This window comes from Penicillium robsamsonii, assembly GCF_028829455.1.
Source record: "Penicillium robsamsonii strain IBT 29466 chromosome Unknown utg000005l_segment0_segment0, whole genome shotgun sequence".
NCBI lineage: Eukaryota > Fungi > Ascomycota > Eurotiomycetes > Eurotiales > Aspergillaceae > Penicillium > Penicillium robsamsonii.
In genome coordinates this window covers 2,668,307-2,695,703 of record NW_026643223.1, presented here as the reverse complement: position 1 = coordinate 2,695,703, position 27,397 = coordinate 2,668,307, and the positions used below count along the sequence as shown (strand labels likewise).

The following is a 27,397-nucleotide window of genomic DNA, read 5'->3' as shown; positions in this document are numbered from 1 at the left end:
GGCAGTTTCGCAGTTTTGGGGGTAAATTGAAATCACCGAGTGCAATATACCATAAATGGTGGAATTACAAGATCAAGAGTAGTTCGGCCCGGTTTGTATTTATCCAGAACAATATGATTCGACAGAATCCCCGAGCAATGGCTTCTTTGGTTCCGCATCTTCAACGACTCGGACTTTTTCGGTCTATCCGGGTGGGCTCCATGCCAAGCACCGAGGCCTATACGGAGTATTTTATAGGATAATATACTGAGCAGTGTGCCATTTACCAGGGAAATAGTCCAGTTTTGTAAATATAGCCCGACTTAATTAATACATATGCAGTTCACTCTAAAAGTATGTATCTAGTATCCATATTCCGCTACAACAACTGTGGTCGTCAATCATAGGCCGTTATTACTATGTACAAAGAGAACAATCGAGGAAAATCTATCCAAGGCCCGGGTATATCACGCTGGCATCTGGCTTTGAAGGAAGTCAAACACTCCTGTAGGGAAATAATCCTCATCAAATCCCCAAAGATCTGCCATCATAGGGTCAATCGAGCCCTCCGATAGACCGGACTCCTGCTTTCCTGGGGTCAGAGGAGGTTCAAACCCATTGCTGCGTTCAGCGGACAGCGGTGCCACCCCAAGCAATGGAGGCGGGTGGTTCAAAATAGTGTCGCGTTCACCCAGCATCTGAGCTCCAGGGATGACCACCGGCTTGAAAAGAGAATGAGGTTCCTGCGAAGTGGACATGGAATTTTGGGTACCAGCAGTGCGCTTCTCCCATTCCTCAAGCCCAGTCAGCATCTTGCGAAGACCCCGGGCGATGTGGTGGCTTAGGTGGCGCTCGCTCGCCCGCTGGCTACAGGACACCATGAGCTCGACGACCCGCCCAACGAGAACACGCACGTAGCTCACGTCAACGTGTAAGCCTGCCGATGCGATTGAGGTCCGTTTGCCCTGACTCCCAGGAATGGCCCCATTCGAGCAAATCTTGGCTGCTATCTTTAGCAGAAAGACTGCAGCAAATGTGATCATGCTGTGGAGATATAATGGGACGCCGACGAGCGCCAGTTGGATATCTCGCTCATCCAGACAAACCTGAAGAGTCGCAATGGCTGATTCAACAGCAATGTTGGCACGCTTCCTGCGTTCAAATGACATTTGGCCTGAGGAGGTGGACGAATGGTATGTGCGCAGAGCAACTGAGTTCAGCTGTAACCGAGAAAAATGATAGTGCATATACACGGCCTTGTAGGGATATGCGCCGACGTAACGGCTCCCGACTATAATAACATATTAAACGATGTAGTTATGTGTCAGAAAATTAAGACTTACCAAGTCTAGGAAGCCATGCTGACTTCCAGTCCCCTATATCAACATCGTATTGATCAATCTTTGGGAAATCGCTCTCGGGAACCTCTAGGTCGACATCTGGACCGAATGCGAAATATATACGGGTGAGAATAATAAACAGGTCGACCTGGCTGTGGAGTCGAAGGTCTCCTTGTGAAATGGATGGGTTTTGTGTGAAGACATTATGTTGAGTAATACTGGCATCTTCGTGGATCATCGGTGGTCGGCCGTATGCAATAGAAAAGTGGTGTTCCAAGGTCTGAAAAACATGAGTAAAAACAACAACACACTGGATTAATGGTTACTCACATAGAGGAGATACCATAGCCTTGCCTGTTCCAGGTGCTCTGGGGATCCTTGTGTGGCTTTGCGAAAGAACTGGTGCAGGTTGCGCTCGGTTGCAATACGAACCGCATAGCCGGAGAGCTTCCAACTAACATCCGCAAGCCAAAATGCTCCAATACACAGTGCGCGGATATCATCCAAGGTATGATGGTGGTCCAGCATAGACTCCGATGCCAGTCTTGCAAACTCGGTGTAGCATGTATCAAACGTGCGTTCCTTGGTCGGCATATGAAGCGCAGTGACAGCCAAAATGGCAGCAGACAGCATTGACGAAGACCTTCGGACAGACGTCAGGTCTTTATGTGCTAGCAAGGCTCCATCCCATAGGTAGCGGTTGAGGACCTGGTCGAATTGATAGAACAGCTCCTCCGCTTCCTGGATATCGACCACTCCACGCGAGATGAGATCAGTGACCAGTGCTTGATCTGGGGAAAACTTCTGTCCGGGCGAACTCTCGCGGTTTTCACTGAGCTGCGTCACCTCGTACAGACTGCCCATCGGGGCTGTGACCAAGGAGGTCGCGCCGGTTTCCTCGCGGTCCAAAGAATACCGTTGCTGTTGTTGGGAGAAGCCATAGCTTGACCTTGCAGATGTCCCATTCACTATTGTACCCCCCACTGACTCGGTCCGTTTGTGTTGCGCAAGTCCATTATCATCAGTCGAGACGGTGGAGTCTTTTCTGCCTCTCTTATTTGAAGGGGTCTCGATTGTACCACCGCCTGCTTGGTAGTATGATAGCTCCGGTAGCTGTGATTTCCTGAGCAGGTCCGTCATTGCCGATTCGATCATTGATTTCCACCTGTAGTAGCCGGCGCAATCAGCATATGTTACTGATGTAAACACCGGAGATAATGCACTCACTCAGCTTCATCCTCAAGTAAAGTTTGAAGGCTTTTGTTCACAACACACTCTAGTCCCATGCGCCTACAACGCGAGCACAACGAATCCGTTGCCTTCATGTCACAGCGCACCTTGTGCCGCTTACACTCGGTACATGCCCGTATCCGTCGAGAGATCTTCGGAACATGGTGAGGGCGGTCCTCTGGTGTGAAGACACCCTGTGGGGGAGAATCCGACGAGGCCTCGCCATTGGCCTCGAATTGAATGCGATTCCGCTTCATATTGGTGTGGAGGCTGGACTCATTCTCGCCTGGCGCATTCCGGGGAAGACAGAAAGGCGGGGTCGGAGCAGCTTCACACCGGCCGGTTCTGGCCCGAATTACTCATTGCCGAGTTTCTGCCTGAGGCAGACGTGCATATCCAGGCATAAATAAGGCTTGGTTTGGCCGGTCACCTGACCTTGAAATACACTATACCCAGTTAGGTTTAAATGGTGGCGCTTTTCCAGCCCAGCGCGTTCGCGTACTCGCGACAGGTCAAGCTGAACTCTCTACAGAACACGATATTCCAACTTGAGACAACCTGAGCTCACATTCAAAATGGGTATTAAACGTAAGTATCTTACTCTCAATTATCCACGCTTCTTTGCTAAATAAACCCCAGATTTGTACCAGGTTATCTCCGAGAATGCCCCCGATGCGATCAAGACGGGCGAGATCAAGAACCACTTCGGCCGCAAGGTCGCAATTGTATGAGCTGTATAACTTGTGATATATTCTCATATGCTGACATATGAATTCTTCAAATTAGGATGCGTACGTCATTGAATCACCATCCCGGTAGCTCACGAATTTCTAGTCGCTAACCCCAGAATAGGTCGATGAGCATCTACAGTTTCCTGATCGCCGTGCGCTCGGAGGGTCAACAGCTCATGAGTGAATCTGGTGAGACCACATCTCACCTGATGGGCATGTTCTACCGCACTCTGCGAATGGTGGACAATGGCATCAAACCACTTTACGTTTTCGACGGAGCCCCGCCAAAGCTCAAATCCGGTGAATTGGCGAAGCGTGTTGCACGCAAAGCTGAAGCAACCGAGGCCCACGAAGAGGCCAAGGAAACCGGAACTGCGGAGGATATCGAAAAGTTCTCACGACGGACTGTCCGCGTCACTCGTGAACACAATGCGGAGTGCAAAAAGCTCCTTGGACTGATGGGAATTCCTTTTATTAATGCGCCCACGGAAGCCGAAGCCCAGTGTGCCGTCCTGGCTCGTGCGGGCAAGGTGTACGCAGCTGCGTCAGAGGATATGGATACATTGTGCTTTGAGTCCCCGATTCTCCTGCGCCACTTGACCTTCAGTGAGCAGCGCAAGGAACCTATCCAGGAGATCCACTTGGATCGAGCACTTGAGGGTCTGGGTATGGACCGCAAACAGGTACGGGATCTTCCTTATGATACGTGTGGCCATAATTGCTAACTACGTCTACGATGCAGTTCATCGACCTCTGCATTCTTCTGGGCTGTGACTACCTAGAGCCTATTCCCAAGGTGGGAGCCACCACCGCTCTCAGTTTAATCAAGGAGCACAAGTCTCTGGAGAAAGTCCTGGAGTTCATGAAGAACGACCCGAAGAAGAAGTTCGTAGTTCCTGAGGACTGGCCATACGAAGATGCACGAGAACTTTTTGTCAACCCGGATGTCCGGCCTGCCGATCACGCCGAATGTGACTTCAAGTGGGAAGCTCCCAACATTGATGGCCTGGTTGAGTTCCTGGTTGGAGACAAGGGCTTCAACGAGGACCGTGTGCGCAATGGTGCGGCCCGCCTGTCAAAGCATCTCAAGACCGCTCAGCAGTCCCGACTCGAGGGATTCTTCAAGCCCGTCGCCCGCACTGAAGACGAGAAAGCATCTCTCAAGCGCAAGCACGATGAGAAGCTGCAGCAGCAAAAGAAGAAAAAGAAGGAAGAAGCCAAAGCTAAGAAGGATGCCAAGGCGAAGCCGCGTGGAGCGGCTTAGTTTCTTGGTGAGAGATTTTTTTTTTCTGTCAAAAAACAACTTATGATACAAAATTATTTCCTGATCTAACATGAGCTGGACTGGCGTGGGCGTTTTGTGGTTTATTTGCATTATTTCTGGTTATTTTCATTCGTGCGGACAATGTCCGTTTCGCCTCGGGATCGGGATAGGACATGAAGTTCCGTGTATCATAGCAAAGAGTGGTCTGATTTGAAATAGAACTTGGGAAATATGTATTCCGATGCTTCTTTATTGTCCCAGTGACATTTTCCAGCCCCGTAGACTCTAGGATCAGACAAGATCAAGTAGAGTAGACACTGGCCTTTTGTCTGATCCTCGGTGCCACGGTTGACAGAAAGGTCCAAATATTGTATATTTATTATCTTCCATGTGTTCTCCACCCATGAGCATGTCAGATCTCCTTTGGGGATGTTCTGGTGCAGTTATTGCAGGGTGTCAATATCCAACATTCGCGTATAGAGAGTTGTATAGATCGGGCCCGATTAGCGAGATTAGTCGAGGCCTCAAAACACCAACTACGACTGATCTTCACGAGCAAAAAGCAGCAAACATTTCAAACGCAGAAATATACGCTGGCACCAGTTACCATGAGCAATCTACACCCTCGAAATATGCATGAAGAGTCCATGTAGTGCAGGATCAGCGCTCCCGCCAGCTGAGCCTTTGATTCGACACGCCGGTTGCGGATGCAGATACGATGATCTCCGTCGCACGACTACGCTGATAGACCAATGATCGGGGACATACAGTAGGAAACTAGGAGTTTGGTCCAATAATATTGTATTTTTATCACCCGTTGGTTTGTTGGAACAAAACCTGTTCAGATGGGTCCGGGTATAGAGCGCAGGTCGATCTCAAGCTACCTTACTTGTCGGTAACTTTATGAATATCGGCTGGAAATAGTGGGATCGGGGCTATTCTGCTTCTTTTATTGGCCGTGTCTGCTGATCCTGATGTGACTAGGTAGTGGCGTAGGTGAGAGAGCTTTCCCCTCTCTTGGGCGATATATATCGTATGCCACTTTAGCCCCGAAGTTGGGCTTCATAAATCTTGTTGTATGGCTTCTGAAATAGCTAAATACCTTGATAAAAATGGAAGAAAAAAAATTTATATTCATTTGCGCTTTTCGTTTCGATGATATATATGTGGTCTATATTGCTCCATGGAGTACAAATACTCATGTTGCTCATATTGCTATTATTCCCATTATTCCCATTTCCCCTATTGTCTATCTAGTTCTCCCTAATCAAAAAGACCGAACCCAGATCTTTATCAGCTTATTCCGAATTCGCACCTACAAAAGTTCAGAGTACGCGTCGAATGTCGACATCATCTAGGGGTTGTACCACGGAAATCGAGTCGCCGGTTTATCTACAACGTGACCTTTTAGCACGAGGCGATGCAGGTCCCACAGGTAAGGAGGATATGATGTAGCGAATAGGTACAAAAGGTCATACTATAGCTCCGAATTGTGTTTTTCTTGGATTCCAAGTCTGAAGTAGGGTTGATAGATCCTCAGAGGGATAAGCTACCCCAGATGGCATTGGAATGTGGCTTAAGAAAAGGATCCCTCCCTAGAGGCCCTCTCTGAGAGAGATGTGCTCGCTCCCAAAGCTCCAAAAATCCTCCAAAATAGAGTATGCGCGATTTCTATCGAGGGGAAAGGGACGCGTAGAAGCATCATCTTACCAGTTTATACTATTATCGCGTCATAATATCGCAAAATCTTCTGTTATTCTCATAGATACTGAGATGGATAACAAAATATCTCGAGTATTCCAAGTATCTCATATAACAGAGAATGTGTAGAGACATCATTCTTAGTTGGAAGGAAGAGACATCTACTTGCAAAGAACACAGCAAGACACACACACACACACACACACGCAACATTAATTAAAAGAAGAAACAGCTAGAAGAGAAATTTAAGAAAAGAAAATCCAAAAGAAAAGAAGTGCTTTTTTTTTTCTCTCTGATGATCTTGTCAACACCGGTCGCCTATAAATCACGGATGCCCCGCGGCCTTCCCTTTCCCTTCTGCTCTTTTTCTTCCTCTTTTGCTTTCACTCCTCCCACGTTTTTTTCCTAATCTCATCTTCTGACTACCTTGACCGTCTTCATCTTCACCTTTCTCAACTTCAGTCAATCATCATCAATCATGCCTCCCAAGAAGGTTACCAGCGCGTCCAAGAAGGCGGCGCCGCCTCCTCACACTTCCTACCGCGGTATGTTTTCACTGATCCTGAATGCCCACCACATCGCGCAAAAGCGATATGGATATGAATCTAGTCGCGAATATCTGCTGATTCCATCGATACAGATATGATCAAGGATGCTATTATTAGCGTGAGTTGATCACTGCCGGCGCGAGCCTTGGTTGTTGTGATTCGGGTCGCGCGCCCGACCGTGACACGTCTTTGCCTTTGGGCACAACCACAACAATTGTTTTTTTATTATTTCTCATTGCTGACTTGGTCCCTTTCTGCGTATAGCTGAAAGAACGCAATGGTAGCAGGTATGTTACCGTTTTCTCTCTCGGGGGCTCAAGATTCCCGTCTATTCCAGGAAAGCCACTGACTGAGTCTCCCCTATTTTAGTCGTCAGGCTATCAAGAAGTACGTTCAGTCTAACAACAAGATCAACGTCACTTCACAGAGCGTCTTCGACTCTCAGTTCAACAAGGCCATCAAGACCGGCGTTGAGAAGAATGAGTTCACTCAGCCCAAGGGTAAGTTCTTACCACTGCTTGCGCGCCATGATTCTATCCTACTCTGCGCGATTCGATTCAGCTTTTGCATCTCGCTATATGTGATTCGGGTAGTTTCGTCTGGTATTTGACTATTTAACTGACGCGTCCTCTAGGCCCATCGGGCCCCTTGAAGCTTGCGAAGAAGGATGCCCCTGTCAAGGCCGCTCCTAAGCCTGCCGCTGCTAAGCCCGTTGCTAAGCCTGCTGCCAAGGTAAGCTTTCATCGAGGCTGTAATTCTGTGTTAGCTGCTAATCGTAATATAAGCCTGCTGCCAAGAAGGCCGCCCCCAAGAAGGCTGTCGCAAAGACTGCTGCTCCCAAGAAGGCTGCTCCCAAGAAGGCTGCTCCCAAGAAGGCCACTGCCACCAAGCCCAAGGCTAACTCTGGCAAGGCCCGCAAGACTCCCGTCACCGTAAGTTGATTCCGCATGTCGAGTCTACCCCTTTGATCGACCCGGTTACTGACGAGCACTCCAGGCTCCTGCTGTCGTTGAGCAGCCCAAGATTCTGGGAAAAACCAAGTCTGGCCGTGTCACCAAGACTACTGCCCCGCAGCCCACAACAACCCGGGCAGCTCCCAAGAAGCGGACTGCCAAGAAATAGAGGATTTGATATCCTCTTTTTTTTTCACTAGGTCGAGCTCTCCCTATGTTTTCACGTGCGCATTTCCAGGGAGAGTCACCTCGTACTGATTCCTTCTTCTCTTGTAATTTCTTTGGACTGATCTCTCTGGCTCTGATGGTTTCCTCTGCCTCTTTTTTTTCCGTTTCTCTTTTACTTTTTTTTGGGTCTCTTTGTTATGATGGCTTTGCTTCTTTCCAAAGTCCAATGGATGGCGTCCTGCGGTGGGGTTTACAATGGGGAACAGCAGTCTTATTACCTTGATATTGTGATTAATTCCATTGGCGCTGTGGAATTCAAATTGGGATTTGAAATTTAGAGCGTAAACGTACATAGTACATACTACGTAGACTTTAGGGCTGTCAACCGCGTATATTATAAACAAACTGTAGATCTCTCCACTTATTGTCTCATGTCAGTGTGTTTTATTTTTATCTTTGTATCTTTGTATCACTTGGTCTATGGGACCGAAACAAGTATTCATTTTGAGAAGTTCGGCGGGTTATGAGATAGTCCAACCTAGGTTGAGAGAATACAAGTCGGAGATTAATGGAGTACAATATGTACTAATATATGAGCACATGTGTAGAAAAAAATCCAAAAAGATAGCCAAAATCCACATTTAGCCGAATTAGAGTGAACCACTTTTATGGTAGTATCCTTACTATCTTTGTATCTTTATAGTGGAGAATTTCCCCTGTGGCGTAGATGTGCAAATGCGGACGATTTCATGGAGAGCCCTATTTTTGGAATTGGGTTGTATACAATGAAGACTCTAAATTTTCATTCCCTACCAAAGTAAAATAAGGCTTGAGTTGGTATTGTAATGGGCCATGGACCGCTAAACTGCGGAATGCCAAATATGGGTATTGCTCCAGGTACTATATATGACTCCCTTATAGACTCGATAGGCTTGCAATATCCTTACATAAACAATAGGGAAGGGGATGGTTTAGAGTCCAATGAAGTGATATATTGTAGAAAAAGAAATATGGAAAAATATGATGTGATGAACGCTCGAACATCCGAGATTTTTTTATGCAGCAGCCTGATACCTTGGTATTATATGATTTCTACACCATTTTTATGTACACTCGACGTAGGAAGAAGAAAGAAATTAAATAAAAGGGTTCACTATCAGAATACAATATAAAAATCTAATACATTTAAAGAAATCCAAGTAAAAAGATATGGTGGTGTATTTCATGCGTGTAATTTCTTTTCTCCCAGCCAACCATTTCCACCTCACCCTCCCCCCCCCATATTTTCCCCATTTTACAACTTCATTTACCCTCTTCCCTTGCATTGAAATATGTCGAACTGAATATTCTCACCCTGGGCAACTGGCTCTATACTTTCTTTGTTTTCATTTCTCTGCTTCGTCCGGTTCATAACTTTCCTGAATCTCCGCCAATAAGGGCGACTGCCGTCAATCGGGTTGCCGGTCCACGCAGAACTCACGTCACCCCCGTTCCCTGAAGTTCAACATGCCATCCTTCAACGACGTCTCCTATCAGACTACCACTACCACGACCACTCATCCTCGTTCGTTCGAATCATCTCGAAAGTCGCACGACAAGACCTCCGTCGGAAACACTTTCCTGTGGACCAACTGGCCCAACGGCAACGACGCGAACGACTCTCACCAGAATGACCGACATCTTCTGACCGATCTAAAGAACGGTAGTGCATACTCCCTGAATGGCCCTCGATCTAGTGTCAGCTCGTACACGCGCGAACCGCCCTTGTCCAAGGACGGCAGCATGCATTCGGTAGGCAATGGATCCATGAGGGATCCCCGCGAGAACGGCCGGCCGCCCGCCATGTTGGACCGTAAACCTTCGGAAAATGGACCGGGCGCTATTTCCACAACGGCACCCCTTTCCAATCAACAACCCAATGGCACTGCAAATGGCCGGCCTGTCCAGGGGAAACTCATGGTCAATGGAGACGTTCATCGGCCTTCTGCCGATGAGTTATCGATATCACCGTCAGCCTCGCTCTTACAAATCCCGCAGCAGGATGAGACCGGTCGTTATTCTCCAGAACCCGATCGCTTGATGCCGAACACGAAGCCCAGCCAACCGCGCCACTCCCCTCCCACCTCATCCACACTCGATGCTGCCTCCATGCCAGATTCACAGAACTCCAGTATACGAAACAGACATTCATTGCAGGTTCCGAGAACGCCTAGTGTTCGGCGAGATAGTCGAGAATACAATGAGGATGCTGCGTACACGAGTGGCCGAATGTCACCGACGACCGGCTTCCGACGCGCGTCAATCGGTCTTATCAGAAGGGCAACGAAAAACAGCACCCATCAAGATATTACTTTGGATGAGGCACCGCCGGATGAAGATGCGGCCCGTTGGGCTGAAGCTATTAAACAAAAGCGAGCCTCGCGACGCCGCCGCGAAGAGGAGGATGACGAACGGGTGATTGTGGGCACCAAGGTGGACCAGAACCACGTCAACTATGTGACAGCATACAACATGTTGACTGGTATCCGCTTCACGGTCTCGAGAATCAACGCGAAAATGGACCGGGAACTCACCCCGGCGGACTTTGATGCCAAACACAAGTTCTCCTTTGACATGTGTGCACCCCCTCTAATGTTGACAATGTTTTGGACTTTACTGACCACAGCAGAACTGGAAATGAACTGATTCCCTCCGCAAAATACGACTTCAAGTTCAAAGACTACGCACCTTGGGTTTTCCGACACCTTCGCGCCAAGTTCCGTCTCGATCCCGCCGACTACCTGATGTCCCTCACAAGCAAGTACATCTTGTCAGAATTGGGCTCCCCCGGCAAGAGTGGGAGCTTCTTTTACTTCTCGCGTGATTACAAGTACATCATCAAGACCATTCACCATTCCGAGCACAAACTTCTCCGGAAGATTCTTCCTGAGTACTACCGGCACGTGGAGAACAACCCCAACACTCTCATCTCACAATTCTACGGATTGCACCGAGTCAAGATGGCTTACGGCCGAAAGATTCACTTCGTCGTGATGAATAACCTGTTCCCACCCCACCGGGATATCCACCAGACATTCGACCTGAAGGGCTCGACCATTGGCCGTGATCTGCAGGAGTCAGATCTCGAGAGAAACCCCAGAGCGACCATGAAGGACCTGAACTGGGTTCGTCGCAACCGTCACTTGGAATGTGGCCCGACAAAACGAGAATTTTTCATTGAGCAATTGAAACGTGACGTCGTGTTGCTTCAGAAACTCAAGATCATGGACTATTCTCTTCTGGTAGGAATCCATGATGCGGGCAGGGGCAATGAAGAGAACCTGCGCGACAAGACTCTTCAGGTTTTCCAGCCAGGAGGCCATCGCGAAGAAGATACGACTCCCAACAACTTGATGCGCACTCCGTCAAAATTGGAGAATGAACGCAAGGCCCGGGAGCTGCGCATGCTTATCAAACGTGAACGGCCTGTTCCATTGGACAAATCAGCTGCGAAGATGCCAGACGAAATCCTCGATGAACGGAAATATCATGTCTTCTATGCGGATGATGGAGGTTTCCGGGCAACTCATGAAAATGGCCAACCCGGCGACGAGATCTATTACCTCGGTATCATCGATTGCCTGACTCATTACGGGACCACCAAGAAACTTGAGAACTTTTTCAAAGGACTCTCGCACGACCGGTCACAGATTTCTCCAATCCCACCAGAGAGCTATGGAGAGCGCTTCATTAATTTCATCAAGGGAATCACCATGTCGAGGGAAGAAGCCGAACGACGACGCGAGTCTCGCGTCTCCGCGTCCGGCGCACCTCAGCAATCAACTGAAAACCGACGTTCGAGAGACTCTTCTGTCGAGCGGACAATGCAGGCAGCGGAGAAGGAGGCATCGAAAGATGTCTCCGTCACGCATCCTCGAACATTAGCTACTGTTTGGGACCCAGCCGACGCCGGGGGCCCTGGTCCGACTTCGACTCTCCCCATTGTGGATGAAGCCGGCGAGGCCAGCAGCGTTGGAGGGCGCAGCTCAAACAGCCGACATGGCCCTCCAGCGTCAGACAAGGAATTACCTCCTATCCCTCACGACGCTCCACCGCCAACTCCCTGCAAAGGCAAGGAAGTTGATCGGGGCAATTTCCTGACTGCCAGTCCGGTTCGACGTTAGCTTTTTGCAGCGACTGACATCCTCCTGATACCTTTATTCGTCTCTTAATATTGTTTTTTTGTTGTATTCAGCGAGATATCCTCCTTGTTGCTCTTGATAGAACCGCCTATTTCGTTTCCTCAGCATGGGTCTGCGCGAGGCATATCATCACCTTTTCATCCTCATACTTTCCCCAAACACTTTCCGCAAGAAACTGATGTTCATGAGTGACATGTGTATAATTTCTGTTGGACATTTCCGTCTCTTCGTGGTTTCCTGTGTACCTTTGCCTTGATTACTCGGAACATTTGGACACAGCCCCAAACCCGAACCCCGAAGGCTCAACCTCACCAACTCTTTTGCTCTTTTCTTCGCCGTCTCAAACGCCTACATTCTCCCTAGTCTTGCTAGCCAAGGCCCTGTACTGTCCGCAGGCCGCCCGTGGACTGTACAGATCCCACTCTCATTGATCGAACATACCGTTGCCACACTCTCTATATCATAACCAGACCTTATCTCCAGCCCATTAAGTGTTATTGTCATATCCCATGCCAACGCCGCATTGATGATCCAATCTTTCCACCAACCGTCTCATTTCCTTTTTACCTTTTCTTTTTCGCTTTTCGTTCAAAAAGAACAACTCCACAACCAAAGAATATCGCCGGGCTCAGAATCCGGTCCTCACTCCGTTCATCGAACGATTTTTTTTTTCCTTATTGTATCTCTCTTGTGAATCCCGCTTGCTTTTCTTTTCTCTTTGATTTGCCTCCTCGATCGAGTCTCTCTCCATACCCTGTACCAACCACTATACCACATGTTTTCTCTCGATATTCGTGCTTCTTATTTGCTGAGGGTGATCAACTTAGCAGAATCCAGCGTGGGAGCTTCCTTACTCTACTTCTTTTTCTGTTGGGTTCTTTTGTAGATGATATAGTCAACGAGTTGTAAAGTAGATGCTTTCTAGCAAACTCTGTGGACATAATGTACAGACAGTAACCACCTAGGTATGTTGTGCAAGTGGGATACAATGGTGACTGCCCCTGTGAGATTCGATTCTAGCTAGGGCTCGACCTGTTTAATATATCTACATCTTCCCTAGACCGGAGCTCGGAAGACCATATGCATATACAACATTACCAGCATACGGAGCGAAATAATCTTAGACAAGCCACGGTAGGCAATTCATTATTCAAGCATAGCATAAATTGGGCCGCAAGAAAGCAAAGATGGACCTAAGTAAGAGACCACTAAAAAGACCCCCTTCCAACCATGATGGAACGCGAGCTGAACAAGGTACGCAAAGAAAGATATGTAAGACCTGCCCATTCATCACGTAGACGCCATATTCTCAAGAGAATCAATAGAAAGGGTAAAGTAGAAACAGAAAAAGAAAAAGAAAAACACCCCAATTTGACCTCCGAGAAAAGAACATGAGACGTAAAGCAAAGCAAAGCGTGCAACATAAGAAAAAGCAAGGCAGACCAGCCCGACTGAACGCGAGATTGCGAGAGCAGCCGTAATGCAATTTGCATTTACATCTTACTCGTTCTTGCCCTGAGTGACCTTGGCAGCTTGGATAGCAGACATCTTCTGAGTCCAGCCCTGGGTAGGCTGGGGCTTCTTGACGGTGCGGAGATCATCGGTAGAGAAGCCGGAGATACGCATGTTGTAGTTGCGCTCGAGGACGAGCTGGATATCGCGCAGCTCGAGAGTCGAGGAAGGACGCAGCTTGGCGAGGCGGCAGGCTTGGGTGATGACTTCGTCGACGAAGTCATCAGCCATCTGGAGGATGAACTGGGAAATGTTAACATTTTTGATCGCTTTTTTATTTGTCTCTCACTTCGAAGAGCGATAAACTTACCTCTTCCGCATCTGGAGTCAGCATTTCTCCTTCGCCGCCACCGGTGACCTGGCGCACGAGGATATCAAGCATCTTCTTACTCAGCACGCGTTGACCTTCGCCTTCAAGAACGTAGCCGGGGTGTTTCTGGATCGCGGGCTGGCCCATCATGCCCATGGCACCGTGGCTGGGACCGCCAGACAGAGATGGACGGGAACCTGGCATTGAGACGGGCTCGGGGGTGGAGACGTGCAGGTTCTTGGGGATTGCCATGTTGGTGTTGCGGGTGGATGCTTCACCCGGGCGGTTGGCAAGATAACCCTGGGGGTGAGCCTGCTGGTTGGCCTGGGCTTGCTGATTCATTGTTTGTTGTTGAGGGGTGGGGTTAGTGTAGGTTTGGGCGGCTTGTGAGATAGCAGCTTGATGTGAGAGAGGACGAGGTGGGCCTTGGTTCGCCTGTTGGGGAGGCCCGGGGGGTGTGGGGGTGGAACCGTCAGGATGGGGGGTTTGGCTGAAAGTGAGTTGCCCTCCTGGAGTTCCTTGCTGGGATGGTGGCTGTGGACGTTGCACCTGAGGCAGTGGTGCACTGATTGGGACTGGAGTGTTTCCAGCAGATTGGGCGGAAGGTGGTTGTCCAGGTTGAGAGGCAGAGGGGGACATGGCAGTTTGGCGTGCTGCGTTGACCGCTGAGTTGATAGTATGGGGAGCTGGGGGCTGAGGTTGCCCTGATTGCATGGGGTTTGCTGCCGCTCCTACCTGGGGATTTGGTACGCTTTGTGTTGAGACGGGAGGAGCGACTGGGGCTGGGTTCAAATTGATGGGCGTATTTGCCTGTGCCGCCTGATTCATCGTTTGATTCTGTGGATTTTGCTGCGATTGAATCTTGAAGCTTTCCTGCTGTTCCTTGAACTTGTTCAGGAACTCGCTGCCCTCTCGGAAAAGCTTTTCAGCCGCCAACTGCCGGTTTTTGAATTCCTGCATTTCCTCTTGGCTCATATTGCCCTGAGCCTGCCGCTGAGCATATGATGAACGAAGATCAGCCATGCGAGCCCGCCCAACCTCCTGCTTTTGAAGAGCGATACCATATCGCAATCGAGCCTCGGGTATCCATGTCTGCACCTGCTCGGGGGTCACGTTCGGAGGCAGGAAAAAATTGAGCGCGCTGACCCGGGCTTGGATTTGCGGAATGAGCTGATTAATCGTCTGTGGGTTGTTGGATTGTGTTCGCTGGACTGGTTGTCCCTGTGGTCCCTGCGCTCCCTGAGAGCCTTGTTGCACCGGTTGTGGCTGCTGCCCTTGCTGTGGCTGTTGTCCTGGCTGTCCTTGTTGCACCGCTCCCTGCTGGTGCTGGTGCTGCTGCATTGCCTGCTGTCGGTTCTGCTGGAACACTCGCATTCCTTTCATTAAGTTCTGGGACAGCTGCGAGAGCTTCGTATGCGCCTGTTGGTATTCATGGGTCTGTGGATCGCGGGTATTCAGGAGATCCCAGAGGCTGCGCACTAGCTGGGTATGCTGGGCCTTCTGCTGGTCACTGAGGTGTGGTAGCTTCTGCACTTGGTCGGTTCGAATGAGATTTGAGTGCTGTGGCTGCGGGGCGCCCATTGGCTGTCCAACTTGGCCCTGAGACCCGTCCATCTCTGCGATGATATGGTGCTGAGGATTCAAGGTTTAAAAGCAGGAGCTGAATGGTGTTGGAGACAGGATAATCGACGCGAGATAGTCGTGTGTTTATTGATATACACGGTCGCGCTTGCCTTGATATCGGTAAAACACTTACTATATCGCAGAAGATTGCGGAATAGGCAAGTCCGAATGCAATGATGCTCTGGCAGATTACTCAACTTTTGACGGCGGTGATGGAGGTTGGGCCCGGTCTTGGCATACCGCCCGTTAACTGTATCAAACTTACAATCTTGCAATGTTTATGCTTTGATTTATTGATTTGAATAAACTTGAATCTGTCATTGCCTGTAATATTCTGTGAATGCTCATCTCAACTACATATGTACTCTATGACCGGGGCATATCATATACATTACCCCTATGCATATAGTCCAGGGCTGCCTAGCCCCGGAGAAAGGCCCGGAGAAAGCCTGGAAGGCTCGGGGCACCCGGGGGCTCCAGGCCTGGAGGAGCCCGGTGCAAGGTCAACAGTAAACCTGACCACGGATTATCACGTGCTCACATATCTATAGCGATCCCCAAGGGTTTGAAGCATCGTTTTCTTTATATTTTCCTTGCAATGCGATTATATAGCATTGAAGTGGAATATTGGCCATTGAGATCCAGGTCTCATGCCAATGTAAACCGAGTTCACATCACTCGACTGTCACTATATTGATTTTGCTGCAGGACTACCATACAATCATTTGGAGATAGGGTAATATGGCGTTTCTCCTCGATCCATCAAATCATCTAGTCTTTATTAGTAGGGCGAGAGACTCTGTATTATATCGACTCTATATTCTGTATTAATATAATGCGGTATATAGCCTACTTAGTCTCCTTAGTTCCTACTTCCACGTCGATAGTTTGAACTAGTACAAGTTACTATTCTTTCTTATACTCGCTCTGATTCACTCCTCTCTTCTCTCAAACTATTGCAGAGTCTTGAACTACGGAGGGGCAAACGACCTCATCTGACAGCTTTCACCATGGCCTTCAGAAGTAGGTCACTTTGCCTTCACTTTTCTTTCACTTGAAACTGATTTATACCTTACTTTTGACCCGATCTTTGGTTATTTTTTACGCATCTTCATGATTATTGATTCACTTTTTCTAGGCTTTACGCTTCGGGGCACATGTTAGACCAATGAACTCTTTTATGATATTGAGGAGTAAGTAGCATCTTCGTGATCATTGATTCACCTCTGATGGCATCTAGGTACTTCTGCGCTCATGTTCAAAGTACCCTGGAATCCCTCAAAAGCTAAAGTCATTTAGCTAGCAGCTTACTACGTGACCAGCAGTTACAATGACCCCATTTAAGCGGCTGCAGCTACACAATATCATCATCTTCTTTTCCCTTTGCTTCCAGCGTAACAAGAGAAGTACCATTGTAGAGTGATCAATTGCATTGTCCTCACAACCAAGTCATTCGAAGCCGTATATCCCAGTGCGTAGTATTGTGAATCCTCGAATGTGCCCTGGAAAGTTGTTGATCTTCCATGATCGATACTCTGATGAACCGAATATAGATTATAGACAATCTAGGCATGCTCAGTTTTAATCCGTGAGCAAAGTGCGGCAAGAGGTGAGCCCTAAAATGGAACGAGTAAGCTGACATTGGGAGAAACAACGTAGGAAATGATCCTGATACTGAGTAATAATATCGTGGACAATGGGTTGATGTTGATATTCATAACTATCGTAAAGCGTGAAAAGATGTATCTCTCATGGGTAACTTGGCATGAATAAAACGGACGCCAGCTGGAGGTTGCTGGTGGCAATGACCTGGACGCAGGACGTGAAGTGCATTTTTGATGACAATTGGATGCGACCCAACAGTGAACTTTGCTCAGAACAAAGGCTCGGTATAAACAGCAGCTTGTGGCACCGAGGAGCTTATTCTGGCTGAGTATAACAACTCATCAGACCCTGTTGTCCCCAATAGGATAAACCTAGGGGTGAGTCATGAACCTAGAAAGCTCTTTACTGATAGAAAGTTGTGGTATCCAGCCGTATGTCCACAGAGCACGATGTCCTTTTCTGGTGGATAGGGAGGCAGGCAAGACGGCAATAGAAAATCTTCCACAATGCAGGGGTATAACCATGGCGAAAGACGGCTCAGCCTATCAAACCACCCAGATCTCGATCCATGCCTGTGACTCGTTCTTCTAGCCTTCGCTTCCTCTGCTCCAAGGCTCGGATTTCGGCCAACTCTTGCTCAATATCCTCATCGGTGACCTCTGGAATATCTGGTTGTGCCATCGGTGCAGGGGGGAAACAATCCTCATCATCTCCATAAGAGAGTCTCATCTGATCCAGTTCTGCAGTGTTCGTTGCAACCCGGCTTTCCAACTGCGCTATGGACTCGCTGATTATCTCATGCCGATAGCGAAGGTTGGCGATCTTTTCCTGTGCACCGGCAACGGGACTTGAAGCTTGTTAGATTTAAACAAGAGTTCTTAAATATGTGGCACTCACTAAACATTGCACAGGATCTCGGCACCTCGAAGGAGCACTTCGATGTTGACCTCCCCGCGAGGTCCCCTAGTTGAGGTGCCCGCTGATCGCTTGATCTCTTCCATCATATCGTGTCCCAACACTCTTGCCACTGCAGACTGGTTACGGTTATCCCGTGCCGAATAAATGCGGCTTGCCATCGACTCCCTTTCAGTCTCAGCGGGGAACATAGTCCCGCGTCGTGTGGCGCGTCTTTGTGATCCATGAGCCTTGGTAGAGGGATCAACCTGGAATAATGCTCGTTCATGGGCTTCAGTGTCACGGATCAAAGCTGTGATGTCGTGGGAACCCAACAGCGCAGTGGTGAAAATACGTGGGGGAGGGAACCTAGACACTTGCGTTAATCAAAGCAACATGGTTGAGGGGTTTACAAGCACTAACGGCAAATCTGCAATACCATTGGAGGAGAGTGTAATTTGCTCCAAGTGGGAATTGAGCAGCGGCATGTTTGGGGGTGTTTTGAAGCTCTGGATCGTGAAGGAAGAGTGGTTGAATGCTCTACACTGCACCGCAGTTGTTTACTTCAGGAAAGCTGCAGAGCTGCCTGAGGCATTCAATTCAGAATGTGACTGTATCAGCAACCACGTCTAGCCACGCTGAAATTGACTGGACACGATGCTGCTGATTTCATTTAGATTTACAGGTTGTAGTTATTTATTATCTTTTTGGCGATTTTCCTTTTCAATATCTTTTTGACGTCTTTCTAACAGCTTCGACCGCAAAAGTGCCCTGCCGAGTTGAGACCGCCCGGTAAGCTCCACTGACTAAGCGCTCATCTGGTCTCTTGCGCCCGTTCATCCCATCTCTTGACATCACATCACCCATCCACTTCATCCATCTGTCCGCACAAGTTTTTGTTCATCACACTCGTGATATCGGCAGCTTGGCTTTCTTAAATTTGCTTTTCTGCTTCCTATCTTCATATCGTGCTCATTCGCCATTCCCCCTACTTCTTCCGATAGCTTGGTGGCTACCCAGCTAAGCTCCACAGCTTGAGAAAGATGCCGGCCGAAAGGCGTTCTTTGCGATCAAACAATAAATCCGATACCTCTTCATCCGCTAACGGTGAAAAGGCAAACTCGAACTCCCAGAGCTCGGGTGCGAAGGACAAGGCGCCCACCACTCGCGCCGCCGCCAACAAGGCCAAGTCAGCTTCAACCAAGAAAGACGCAAAGGGCGCATCGAACGACAACATGGGAGAGGATGATCAGTCGCATACGAATGGCTCGAAGTCAACCGAGAACGGTGTGAATGGATCTGAGGATGTTGAGATGGGAGAGGATACGGCAGGTGCGCCTACATCCTCATCCAACGCCACCAAGGACCGCAAAAGTAACGAGAAGATGACTGTTGTAGTGCCCCCGACCAAGGGTTCCAGATCGTCCGGCAAGGATAAGGAGGAGGATGTGACAATGGAAGGTGCGGAGGATGGTGATGTTGAGAACACCGAGCCAGAGGTCGACCCGACAACCAAGGCGATTCAAGGTTCGTCTAGTTTTATTCATTGCTCAAATAAGTCCAGATCGCTAACGATGAATGCCTATTTGTTCGGCATGGGCTTAGACATCAAATCCAACTTTACCTTGCTTGAGCGAGCCGTTGTCCACTTCGACCCTAGATTTACCCTCCGTGTTCTGCGATCGATATCGTCGATGCGGAAACACCTCACCCCGGAGGTTCTCGCCGAAGTCATTGTGGAAACCTACTCCGCTTCTAGCTCGACCGCCTCGTTCCTGTTGGAAGCTCTTGGCCAAGCCAATGCTTTCGAGAATGCTCCAGCTAGCTCGCAGATGGAGGTTGACTCGGATAAGAAGCCGATCCCTAAGGAGACCCTTGCCGAGGTTGATGCATATCTCTCCATTCTTGTGCAGATATACCTGTTCGACCAACGGGAGATTCAGAAGGGAGCCCAGTTCTCGACAAGCTTGATTGAGCGCCTGCGAGCACTGAACCGCCGTACGCTAGATTCTCTCGCCGCCCGCGTGTACTTTTACTACTCTCTCTTCTTCGAGCAAATCGCTCCGCTTCCTCCTTCTCCTGCGGCGGCTGTTACCACTATCCGCCAGCCATTGTTGGCGGCGCTGCGCACGGCCGTGCTCCGGAAAGATGTCGACACACAGGCTACTGTGATGACTTTGCTGCTTCGCAACTACCTGTCCACATCTCATATCTCACAGGCAGATCTACTTATCTCGCATAACCCATTCCCCGTGGCTGCGTCTAACAACCAGATTGCTCGGTATATGTTCTATCTCGGCCGCATCCGTGCCATCCAGCTGCAATACACTGAGGCTCATAGTCATCTGATTGGGGCTACCCGGAAGTCGCCTGCTAGCCAGGTTGCTCGTGGGTTCTACCAGGCTTCCCACAAATTGCTGGTCGTTGTCGAGTTGTTGATGGGTGATATTCCTGACCGCGCAGTCTTCCGCCAGCCGGCTTTGGAGCGGGCTATGCACCCTTATTTGTTGCTTTCTCAGGCAGTTAGCGTTGCCGATCTGGATGCGTTCCTCAACATTGTCAACACCTACAGCGAGACTTTCCGGAAGGATGGCACATACACCTTGATCTTGCGTTTGCGACAAAATGTTATCAAGACTGGTATTCGTATGATGTCGTTGTCTTACTCCCGTATTTCTCTGCGGGATATCTGCCTTCGCCTCGGGCTCGACAGCGAAGAATCTGCTGAGTACATTGTGGCTAAGGCTATTCGGGACGGTGTTATCGAGGCCACGCTTGATCATGAGCACGGGTTCATGAAGAGCAAGGAAGTAGGTGACATCTACGCCACTAGAGAACCTGGTGAGGCGTTCCACGAGCGTATCCGCGCCTGTCTGGCCCTCCACGATGAGAGCGTTAAGGTATGTTATTTTGTCTCCCTCGCTGAACATTCTTAAAATTTTCTTTTTGCCCTTGCTAACATGGTCTCGTCCAATCGAAGGCTATGCGCTTCCCCATGAACCAGCACCGCCTGGAGCTTAAGAGTGCCCAAGAAGCTCGGGAACGGGAGCGCGAGCTTGCCAAGGAGATCCAGGAGGGAGACATGGATGATGAAGATGCCGGTGGTGATTTCGATGCCATTTAAAGAGGAGTGTGGTTGTTCCATAATCGATACAGCATTCCCCCCCCCCCCCTCTACCGCACTGGTCCCATGCATAGGTCTTTACTTTGTAGCGGCCTTTTTCAACCCGTGTGTTAATTGTCCAATTTGTTTTCCTTTATTCTGGCTCTTTATTCGGATGTGTACGAAGGGGAATGTGCAGGACCAAGATGGCGGCGCATTCTTCATTTATTAAACTGGAATTATTTCTTGCCCTGTGCCATTATTAGAATCGTATGTCAACCGAGGGATCAATGACTTGTAAATTTCAATTTCCCCTATCAATATATCTCCTTGATATAGTTTTGTACAAAAGTTGTCACAGGCCGAGCCATACATACTGTACTTGGCTGCGTAGCACCGGGTCCGTGCCGTCCCGAGAGAGCTCGAAATCTTCCCGCCCGCAAGATTGTTCGTCCTTGTTCTCCGCAAAAACCTGACAGCGGTATCGTTTTCTGGGATTGGGTTCCTATGGTTTAATTTGGATTCTCTCGTTTATAATTGGAAAACACCCTCGCATTGAGCATGGGAGCTCGAACCGCATCGGCCACCGGGCTGATCCTCTCATCACGACCGACTGTCTGTTCCCAATGCCTCCGCGATGACCTCCGTTTCACGCATATTGCTCTCCAATCCCGCAAATACCACCCGACGCGCCGGCGGGATGCCTCGCCATTCGGAGCTGCCATGTCAGCGGCCCAGGCCATCTTCAAGGGTATGCCGAAGGCGCCTCCCGGTATCTCGGTCGACCCGTTGAGAATGGTTGGCAAAGAGCTCAAATTCCTCACCAAGAACATCCGACAATTGCTTGGATCGGGCCACCCGGCGCTGGACAAGGTTGCCAAGTACTACACTCATAGTGAGGGTAAGCACATGCGGCCCATGCTTGTCCTCCTCATGTCCCAAGCGACAGCTTTAGACCCTCGCAAGCACCACACCTACACGGATAAACCGAGCCCCGTCGATTCCTCCTTCAGTGCGCCATCCATCCTCGAAGACGCCAACCCAGAAATGAACCCGCTCGTGGCCCCGAACGCGGAGAGCAAATATGATATCGCGGGAGATGACAACATCCTGCCTTCACAACGGCGGCTGGCCGAGATCACAGAGTTGATCCACACAGCATCTCTCCTGCACGACGATGTTATCGACAATGCTGTGACACGTCGCGCCAACAGCTCGGCGAACCTGGCGTTTGGAAATAAAATGGCTGTGCTGGCGGGTGACTTTTTGCTCGGGCGTGCCTCGGTAGCGCTGGCTCGTCTGCGTGACCCCGAGGTCACCGAACTCATGGCCACCGTAATTGCTAATCTGGTGGAGGGCGAGTTCATGCAACTGAAGAACACTGCGCAAGATGAATCGAAACCCGTCTACACCGACGAGACACTTGCCTACTACCTCCAGAAGACCTACCTGAAGACCGCCAGTCTGATCAGCAAGTCCTGCCGCTCTGCCGCGGTTCTGGGACGGAGTGCCCCCGAGGTGATCGAGGCCTCATACGCCTATGGCCGCAATCTGGGTCTGGCTTTCCAGCTTGTTGACGATATGTTGGATTACACGGTTACTGAGGCGGAGATGGGCAAGCCCGTTGGTGCAGACCTGGAGCTTGGATTGGCGACTGCGCCCCTCTTGTTTGCGTGGAAGAGCAACCCGGAGCTCGGTCCTTTGGTCGGACGGAAGTTCCGCAAGGAGGGTGATGTGCAGAAGGTGAGTGGTCAATATAGCGCGTGGTCTTGGTCCGATAATGCTAACTATTTGATTCCACTAGGCTCGTGAGCTCGTCTACCGCAGCAATGGTGTTGAGCAGACTCGTGCTCTGGCCCAGGAATATGCTGACAAGGCCATTGCCGCCATCAGCGACTTCCCAGACAGTGATGCCAAGACCGGTCTGATTGAGATGTGCGAGAAGACCATGAATCGCAGAAAGTAGAGGAGACTGCGCTCCCATGTACACATATTTGTCTTTCAGCTTGCTCATTCCGTATTTCTTCAGGTGATTGTCTTTTTTTCTATATGCCTGTGTACACTTAGATGTCTTAGATGGTTGGATATACACTTGATCTTCACCAATAGAAGCATTTCTTCTCTTCTCTTCTTACATCAGATTATATACGCTAGTTCTTGTTCTATGGATATGTATTTGGAACCCCGAATAGGACAGCCGTCGAAATATGTTGATATCTCGTAAGCAAAAAGCGAAAACTGTTCATCATGATCTCTACATAACCTAAGAATGCAGGATTCTGTTTTTAGGTATGAGACCCTTACCACACGCTTTGTAAGATGGATCTTAAAGGTCACCGTTGCACTGCATAAATAGGATTATCGACTATTTTGCCACATTTAAATCTTACATATATATAGCTATCTAGCCTGGGCTACCCTATACAATCTGGATTGACCCAAACAATAACGTATGAGGTTGTTGGATTCCGAGGTTCCCTTCTAGGTTCCTGACAGCTGGTCGGATCAGGCGGGGTACCGACGGATCTACATGTAATGGTATGGTAAGTATTTAGAATACTATATAAATACACTATTACAGTGGCCTAGAAAAGGAGTAACCCATACGAAAACAAATACATGACGTGTAATGGGAGGTACACAACACTGTCCCGTGCGTGGAAGCTGCAACTCCCTGCAACTCTCTTGCGCACCATAACCCTTTGTCCCTCATCTCGCTCGTTTTTACTCCAGAGCCGGTCTCTTTTTCGCTTTTCCTTTATCGTGTCCTTTCTTAGCTGTTGGAGGTCGCTCTCCCAAACTATGGAGCTTTCGATCCGCCCGCATTGATCGACTGGTTCCCGATGGGTTCGCTCGCTAGCTTCCTCTTCGTTTACGCCCTCGGTGGAATCACTTTCATTCCACTAGTCTTGTCCCTAATCCTCCTCTATGTCTATCTGACCCTTCCACCTGCGCCGCAACTGTTGCAATCATGCGAGAAAGCGCCGGACCCGGTCCGCCAACCTACCGATGACGACTTTAGTCTCAAGTCTGGCACCGATCAACTGGCAGAGAAATTCCATCGCACTCACGAGTCTGATGTTGCTGCTGGATACTTTGCTGTCTGTCGTGAATATGTTCCCGGTGGTGTGAACGGGAAACCCCCCGAGAGAACGACCCCCGCGGGGGAAGTCGTTGCGGCCGAAAGTCCTAGCGTGTACCAGACTATGTACCGGAGTCTGTTCGATCGAAAACAGACACCTAGCATCGATCCGGCGAAGGCGAATGGAAAGACCACCAGACGGGGGCGGAATGTCTTTTACATTGTTCTCCGGTAAGCACCTCTTCATCTAGATGTATAGTTTGTTCCTTGAGCGCTAATTGCTAACTTTGGATGTTATCTCCTCAGACATGGTCATTTGATGCTTTATGATGATGTAAATCAGGTCGAGGTGCGGTACGTCATTTCGCTTGCTCACCACGATGTGACCATATACGGCGGAGAAGGTGATATCCCAGAAGGAGAGCTGTGGCTCAAAAGAAATGCCATCTGCCTCTCACGGCGACTGGCTTCGCTTGGGGATCTAGGAGGACCGACCCCGCCGTTCTACCTCTTCTCTGAAAACTTGTCTGAGAAGGAGGATTTCTATATTGCCATGCTGCAGAATCAAAACCGGCTGTGGGACTCGTCTGATCGCCCGCCAAAGCACCAGGAGTTTGATACCAAGCATATTGTCACATTGGTTCAGCGCCTGCATTCCTCCGAAGAGCAGTTGCAGACACGTTGGATCAATGCTTTCCTTGGAAGGTGGTTCCTAGCGATGTACCGGACACCCGAGTTGGAGGAATCCGTGCGGAGCAAAATCGTCAAGAAGATCTCCCGTGTCAACAAACCCAATTTCATTAGCAAGATCGGCTTACAGAGAATTGATATGGGCGAAGGGGCTCCGTTTATCACCAACCCAAGACTGAAGGACTTGACGGTGGACGGCAATTGTTGTGTGGAGGCCGATCTGCAATATACTGGAAACTTCCGGCTCGAAATCTCGGCAACTGTGCGCATTGACTTGGGCCCTCGGTTCAAGGCCAGAGAGGTGGACATTGTCCTTGCCGTTGTGTTGAAGAAACTCGAAGGCCATTTGTTGGTACGCTTCAAGCCCCCACCCAGCAATCGCATCTGGATGTCTTTCGAAACCACGCCGAAGATGGAAATGGACATACAACCCATTGTCAGCTCCAAACAAATTACTTACGGCCTCATCCTGCGCACGATCGAGAGTAAAATCCGTGAAGTAGTGGCCGAGAGCATCGTTCTGCCTTTCTGGGACGACGTTCCCTTCCATAATACCTTCGGCCAGGCTTTCCGCGGTGGTATATGGCAGCAAGACACCCCGGAGTCGAGTGCTCAGGTAGAGATACCAGAGATACCCGATGAATCTGTCGAAGCTCCCCCGACACCGAAGAGCGTTGTTAGTGATCCCATTGAGGTCCTTAAGTCCAAGGATGATCGCACGATGAGCATGCCTGTTCTTTCTGAGTCCGGAACGGCCAAGAAAAAGCCGCACAACGGCCTGAAATCTTCCCAATCAGATCTGCAATCGATCAGCTCCACTGCAACTCCCACTGGCATTGAGAGATCGGACAGCACACAGCTGCCTCGAGCTATCCGGTCACAGACCTTTTCTCACGCTGCAGACCCTGTAGTCACAGCGGACAATGCCAAGGTTGACAAGCTTGTTTCGGATAACAAAGGCGAAGAAAAGAGTCACGCAACAAGCGCTATGATAGAGATATCAAGCCGATCCCCACCTACATCCCCGCAACGAACCCCAGGCACCTCGCCACCTACAGGTGGCTTGATGATGCCAGAGAATGCGGTCCATAGCCGCGAGTCATCTACTGCAGATTCTATTGACAGCGCTAGCTTTCCCCATGAAAGTCTTATTCAAAGACCTTCTTCTACTCGCATGGAGAGCGGGTCCTTTTCCAGCTTGAGAAACTCTCGGGGTAGTTCCACCACGTCCGTTGTCAGCGACACGGTCCGACGACGCAGCACAATTGAAACCATCACCAAAACCTTGACACCTTCCGACGACAGGACTTCCGGTCCAATGACTCTCGGGCAAGCCACCGCGGCCGCCAAGAAATGGGGTTGGAGCGTGTTTGGCAAAGGTGATCCAAATAACGGCCAAGAATCGTCGCGGGCTCCTTCAGGCACAGCACTTAACCAACCAATTGGGCGTGGTCATCCTCATCCAGCACCTGGAACACCATTGCCGCGCCCAGACAAATATGCCTTGAAGAGGAACGCAGGAACATTGCCGAAGCGTAAACCTGTGGCAGCTCACACAGTGCCTGAACACCCCAAGACGGGAGACCAACAGCCCCCACCATCACCTTTACCTCGCAGAAAACCAATGGCCCCTGAAGTGCGTGTTGACCAAGGTACTGATGAACTGCTCGTGGTGGAGGCACCTCAAGAATCTGAACCAAATAGCCCGGCGCTTGGAGACCTGGAATCAGACTCTAGTCTTATAGCCCCAACTCCTGTCGAGAGTGAGACATCGTCAAAGGCTGAACAGCTTGAGGCTGATTCTGAAAAGCAAGAAGAGTTGCTTGCTGTTGAATCGCTGCGCTCCGTTGATCAGGCGTCCTCTTCAGCCCCAGGCAGTCATGAGGCTTTGCCATCTACCGAAATGGTGTGAGTACCCTCATCGTAATGCTAGTTGCCTTTGGCCTCGACATGAAAGAGGGGAAGGACTCTAGGACCGAGGATGCCGAACCTTCGATACAAATAGATCTATGCGATTATCGAATTGGATGGCGAGGCCCTTTAGACTTTTCTTTTATTCCTTGGTCAATTTGCTGTGCTGGACAGACCTCCATGTCGGGCTGGTTATCCCTGCATGTGATCGCTCTCTCGCCCAGAGTATTTCAAGTCTCATACGTGACTCTTTTATGTTTGTAGCTAATCCTCTGATATTCAATAATATCCATCTCGACTTTGATTGTTTAAAGTAGACCAAGCAGATCAAGTAGATCGAGTAGACCAAGTGGTATGATAGATTGGCACTAGAAAAATACCTGATTTATTCCTGCGGCCTGGCATTGTGTATGTTGGACGCATAGACTTGAGATCTTCGCAAAGAAAGTCTTTAAATTGCCAAACCCGCATCGGCTTAGGCGTCGCCAAGACTCCCGACAGGCGCCAGCTTTCCCGTTCCCCATCAACGTCATTGCTCGAACTCCCACGTGTGTCTTTTTTGGTCCTTCACC

General features: G+C 49.5%; 9 protein-coding genes across 9 annotated transcripts; 6 read left to right on the top strand and 3 right to left on the bottom strand.

Annotated features, from left to right (window-relative positions):
• Nucleotides 1–446: 446 nt before the first annotated feature.
• Nucleotides 447–2,806, bottom strand: N7447_009065 (Transcription factor; the record flags this gene model as incomplete). The annotated part of the gene is made up of 4 exons (XM_057233327.1): nucleotides 447–1,270; nucleotides 1,323–1,599; nucleotides 1,650–2,484; nucleotides 2,547–2,806. The coding sequence occupies 4 exons, from the start codon at nucleotides 2,804–2,806 to the stop codon at nucleotides 447–449; spliced, it is 2,196 nt and encodes a 731-aa protein (XP_057082869.1).
• Nucleotides 2,807–3,124: 318 nt separating this feature from the next.
• fen1 (multifunctional nuclease RAD27) lies at nucleotides 3,125–4,544 on the top strand (the record flags this gene model as incomplete). The annotated part of the gene is made up of 5 exons (XM_057233326.1): nucleotides 3,125–3,137; nucleotides 3,189–3,274; nucleotides 3,336–3,364; nucleotides 3,402–3,963; nucleotides 4,023–4,544. 5 exons carry the CDS (start codon nucleotides 3,125–3,127, stop codon nucleotides 4,542–4,544), a joined length of 1,212 nt encoding a protein of 403 aa, XP_057082868.1.
• Nucleotides 4,545–6,723: 2,179 nt separating this feature from the next.
• On the top strand, nucleotides 6,724–7,915 carry N7447_009063 (histone H1/H5 family protein; the record flags this gene model as incomplete). Its single annotated transcript, XM_057233325.1, has 7 exons — nucleotides 6,724–6,790; nucleotides 6,886–6,911; nucleotides 7,058–7,080; nucleotides 7,163–7,293; nucleotides 7,428–7,525; nucleotides 7,579–7,725; nucleotides 7,790–7,915. The coding sequence occupies 7 exons, from the start codon at nucleotides 6,724–6,726 to the stop codon at nucleotides 7,913–7,915; spliced, it is 618 nt and encodes a 205-aa protein (XP_057082867.1).
• A 1,505-nt stretch (nucleotides 7,916–9,420) lies between these two features.
• Nucleotides 9,421–12,077, top strand: N7447_009062 (1-phosphatidylinositol-4-phosphate 5-kinase; the record flags this gene model as incomplete). Its single annotated transcript, XM_057233324.1, has 2 exons — nucleotides 9,421–10,529; nucleotides 10,583–12,077. 2 exons carry the CDS (start codon nucleotides 9,421–9,423, stop codon nucleotides 12,075–12,077), a joined length of 2,604 nt encoding a protein of 867 aa, XP_057082866.1.
• A 1,518-nt stretch (nucleotides 12,078–13,595) lies between these two features.
• On the bottom strand, nucleotides 13,596–15,531 carry N7447_009061 (putative transcription initiation factor TFIID subunit 12; the record flags this gene model as incomplete). Its single annotated transcript, XM_057233323.1, has 2 exons — nucleotides 13,596–13,850; nucleotides 13,918–15,531. 2 exons carry the CDS (start codon nucleotides 15,529–15,531, stop codon nucleotides 13,596–13,598), a joined length of 1,869 nt encoding a protein of 622 aa, XP_057082865.1.
• Nucleotides 15,532–17,682: 2,151 nt separating this feature from the next.
• On the bottom strand, nucleotides 17,683–18,527 carry N7447_009060 (uncharacterized protein; the record flags this gene model as incomplete). The annotated part of the gene is made up of 3 exons (XM_057233322.1): nucleotides 17,683–17,992; nucleotides 18,043–18,408; nucleotides 18,463–18,527. The coding sequence occupies 3 exons, from the start codon at nucleotides 18,525–18,527 to the stop codon at nucleotides 17,683–17,685; spliced, it is 741 nt and encodes a 246-aa protein (XP_057082864.1).
• A 449-nt stretch (nucleotides 18,528–18,976) lies between these two features.
• N7447_009059 (proteasome regulatory particle lid subunit RPN3) lies at nucleotides 18,977–21,225 on the top strand. The gene is made up of 3 exons (XM_057233321.1): nucleotides 18,977–19,566; nucleotides 19,645–20,939; nucleotides 21,020–21,225. Exons 1-3 carry the CDS (start codon nucleotides 19,083–19,085, stop codon nucleotides 21,161–21,163), a joined length of 1,923 nt encoding a protein of 640 aa, XP_057082863.1. The 5' UTR covers nucleotides 18,977–19,082; the 3' UTR covers nucleotides 21,164–21,225.
• Nucleotides 21,226–21,703: 478 nt separating this feature from the next.
• N7447_009058 (trans-hexaprenyltranstransferase) lies at nucleotides 21,704–23,108 on the top strand (the record flags this gene model as incomplete). Its single annotated transcript, XM_057233320.1, has 2 exons — nucleotides 21,704–22,885; nucleotides 22,947–23,108. The coding sequence occupies 2 exons, from the start codon at nucleotides 21,704–21,706 to the stop codon at nucleotides 23,106–23,108; spliced, it is 1,344 nt and encodes a 447-aa protein (XP_057082862.1).
• An 877-nt stretch (nucleotides 23,109–23,985) lies between these two features.
• N7447_009057 (SMP domain-containing protein) lies at nucleotides 23,986–26,826 on the top strand (the record flags this gene model as incomplete). Its single annotated transcript, XM_057233319.1, has 2 exons — nucleotides 23,986–24,455; nucleotides 24,531–26,826. The coding sequence occupies 2 exons, from the start codon at nucleotides 23,986–23,988 to the stop codon at nucleotides 26,824–26,826; spliced, it is 2,766 nt and encodes a 921-aa protein (XP_057082861.1).
• Nucleotides 26,827–27,397: the final 571 nt, after the last annotated feature.

What these genes read in the sequence shown, in the direction of transcription:
- N7447_009059 (XM_057233321.1), top strand. Translation starts at nt 19,083, where the DNA reads ATGCCGGCCGAAAGGCGTTCTTTGCGATCAAACAATAAATCCGATACC. An exon ending in GACAACCAAGGCGATTCAAG is followed by an intron (nt 19,567 to 19,644) that starts GTTCGTCTAGTT and finishes GCATGGGCTTAG; the next exon opens with ACATCAAATCCAACTTTACC. An exon ending in TCCACGATGAGAGCGTTAAG is followed by an intron (nt 20,940 to 21,019) that starts GTATGTTATTTT and finishes GTCCAATCGAAG; the next exon opens with GCTATGCGCTTCCCCATGAA.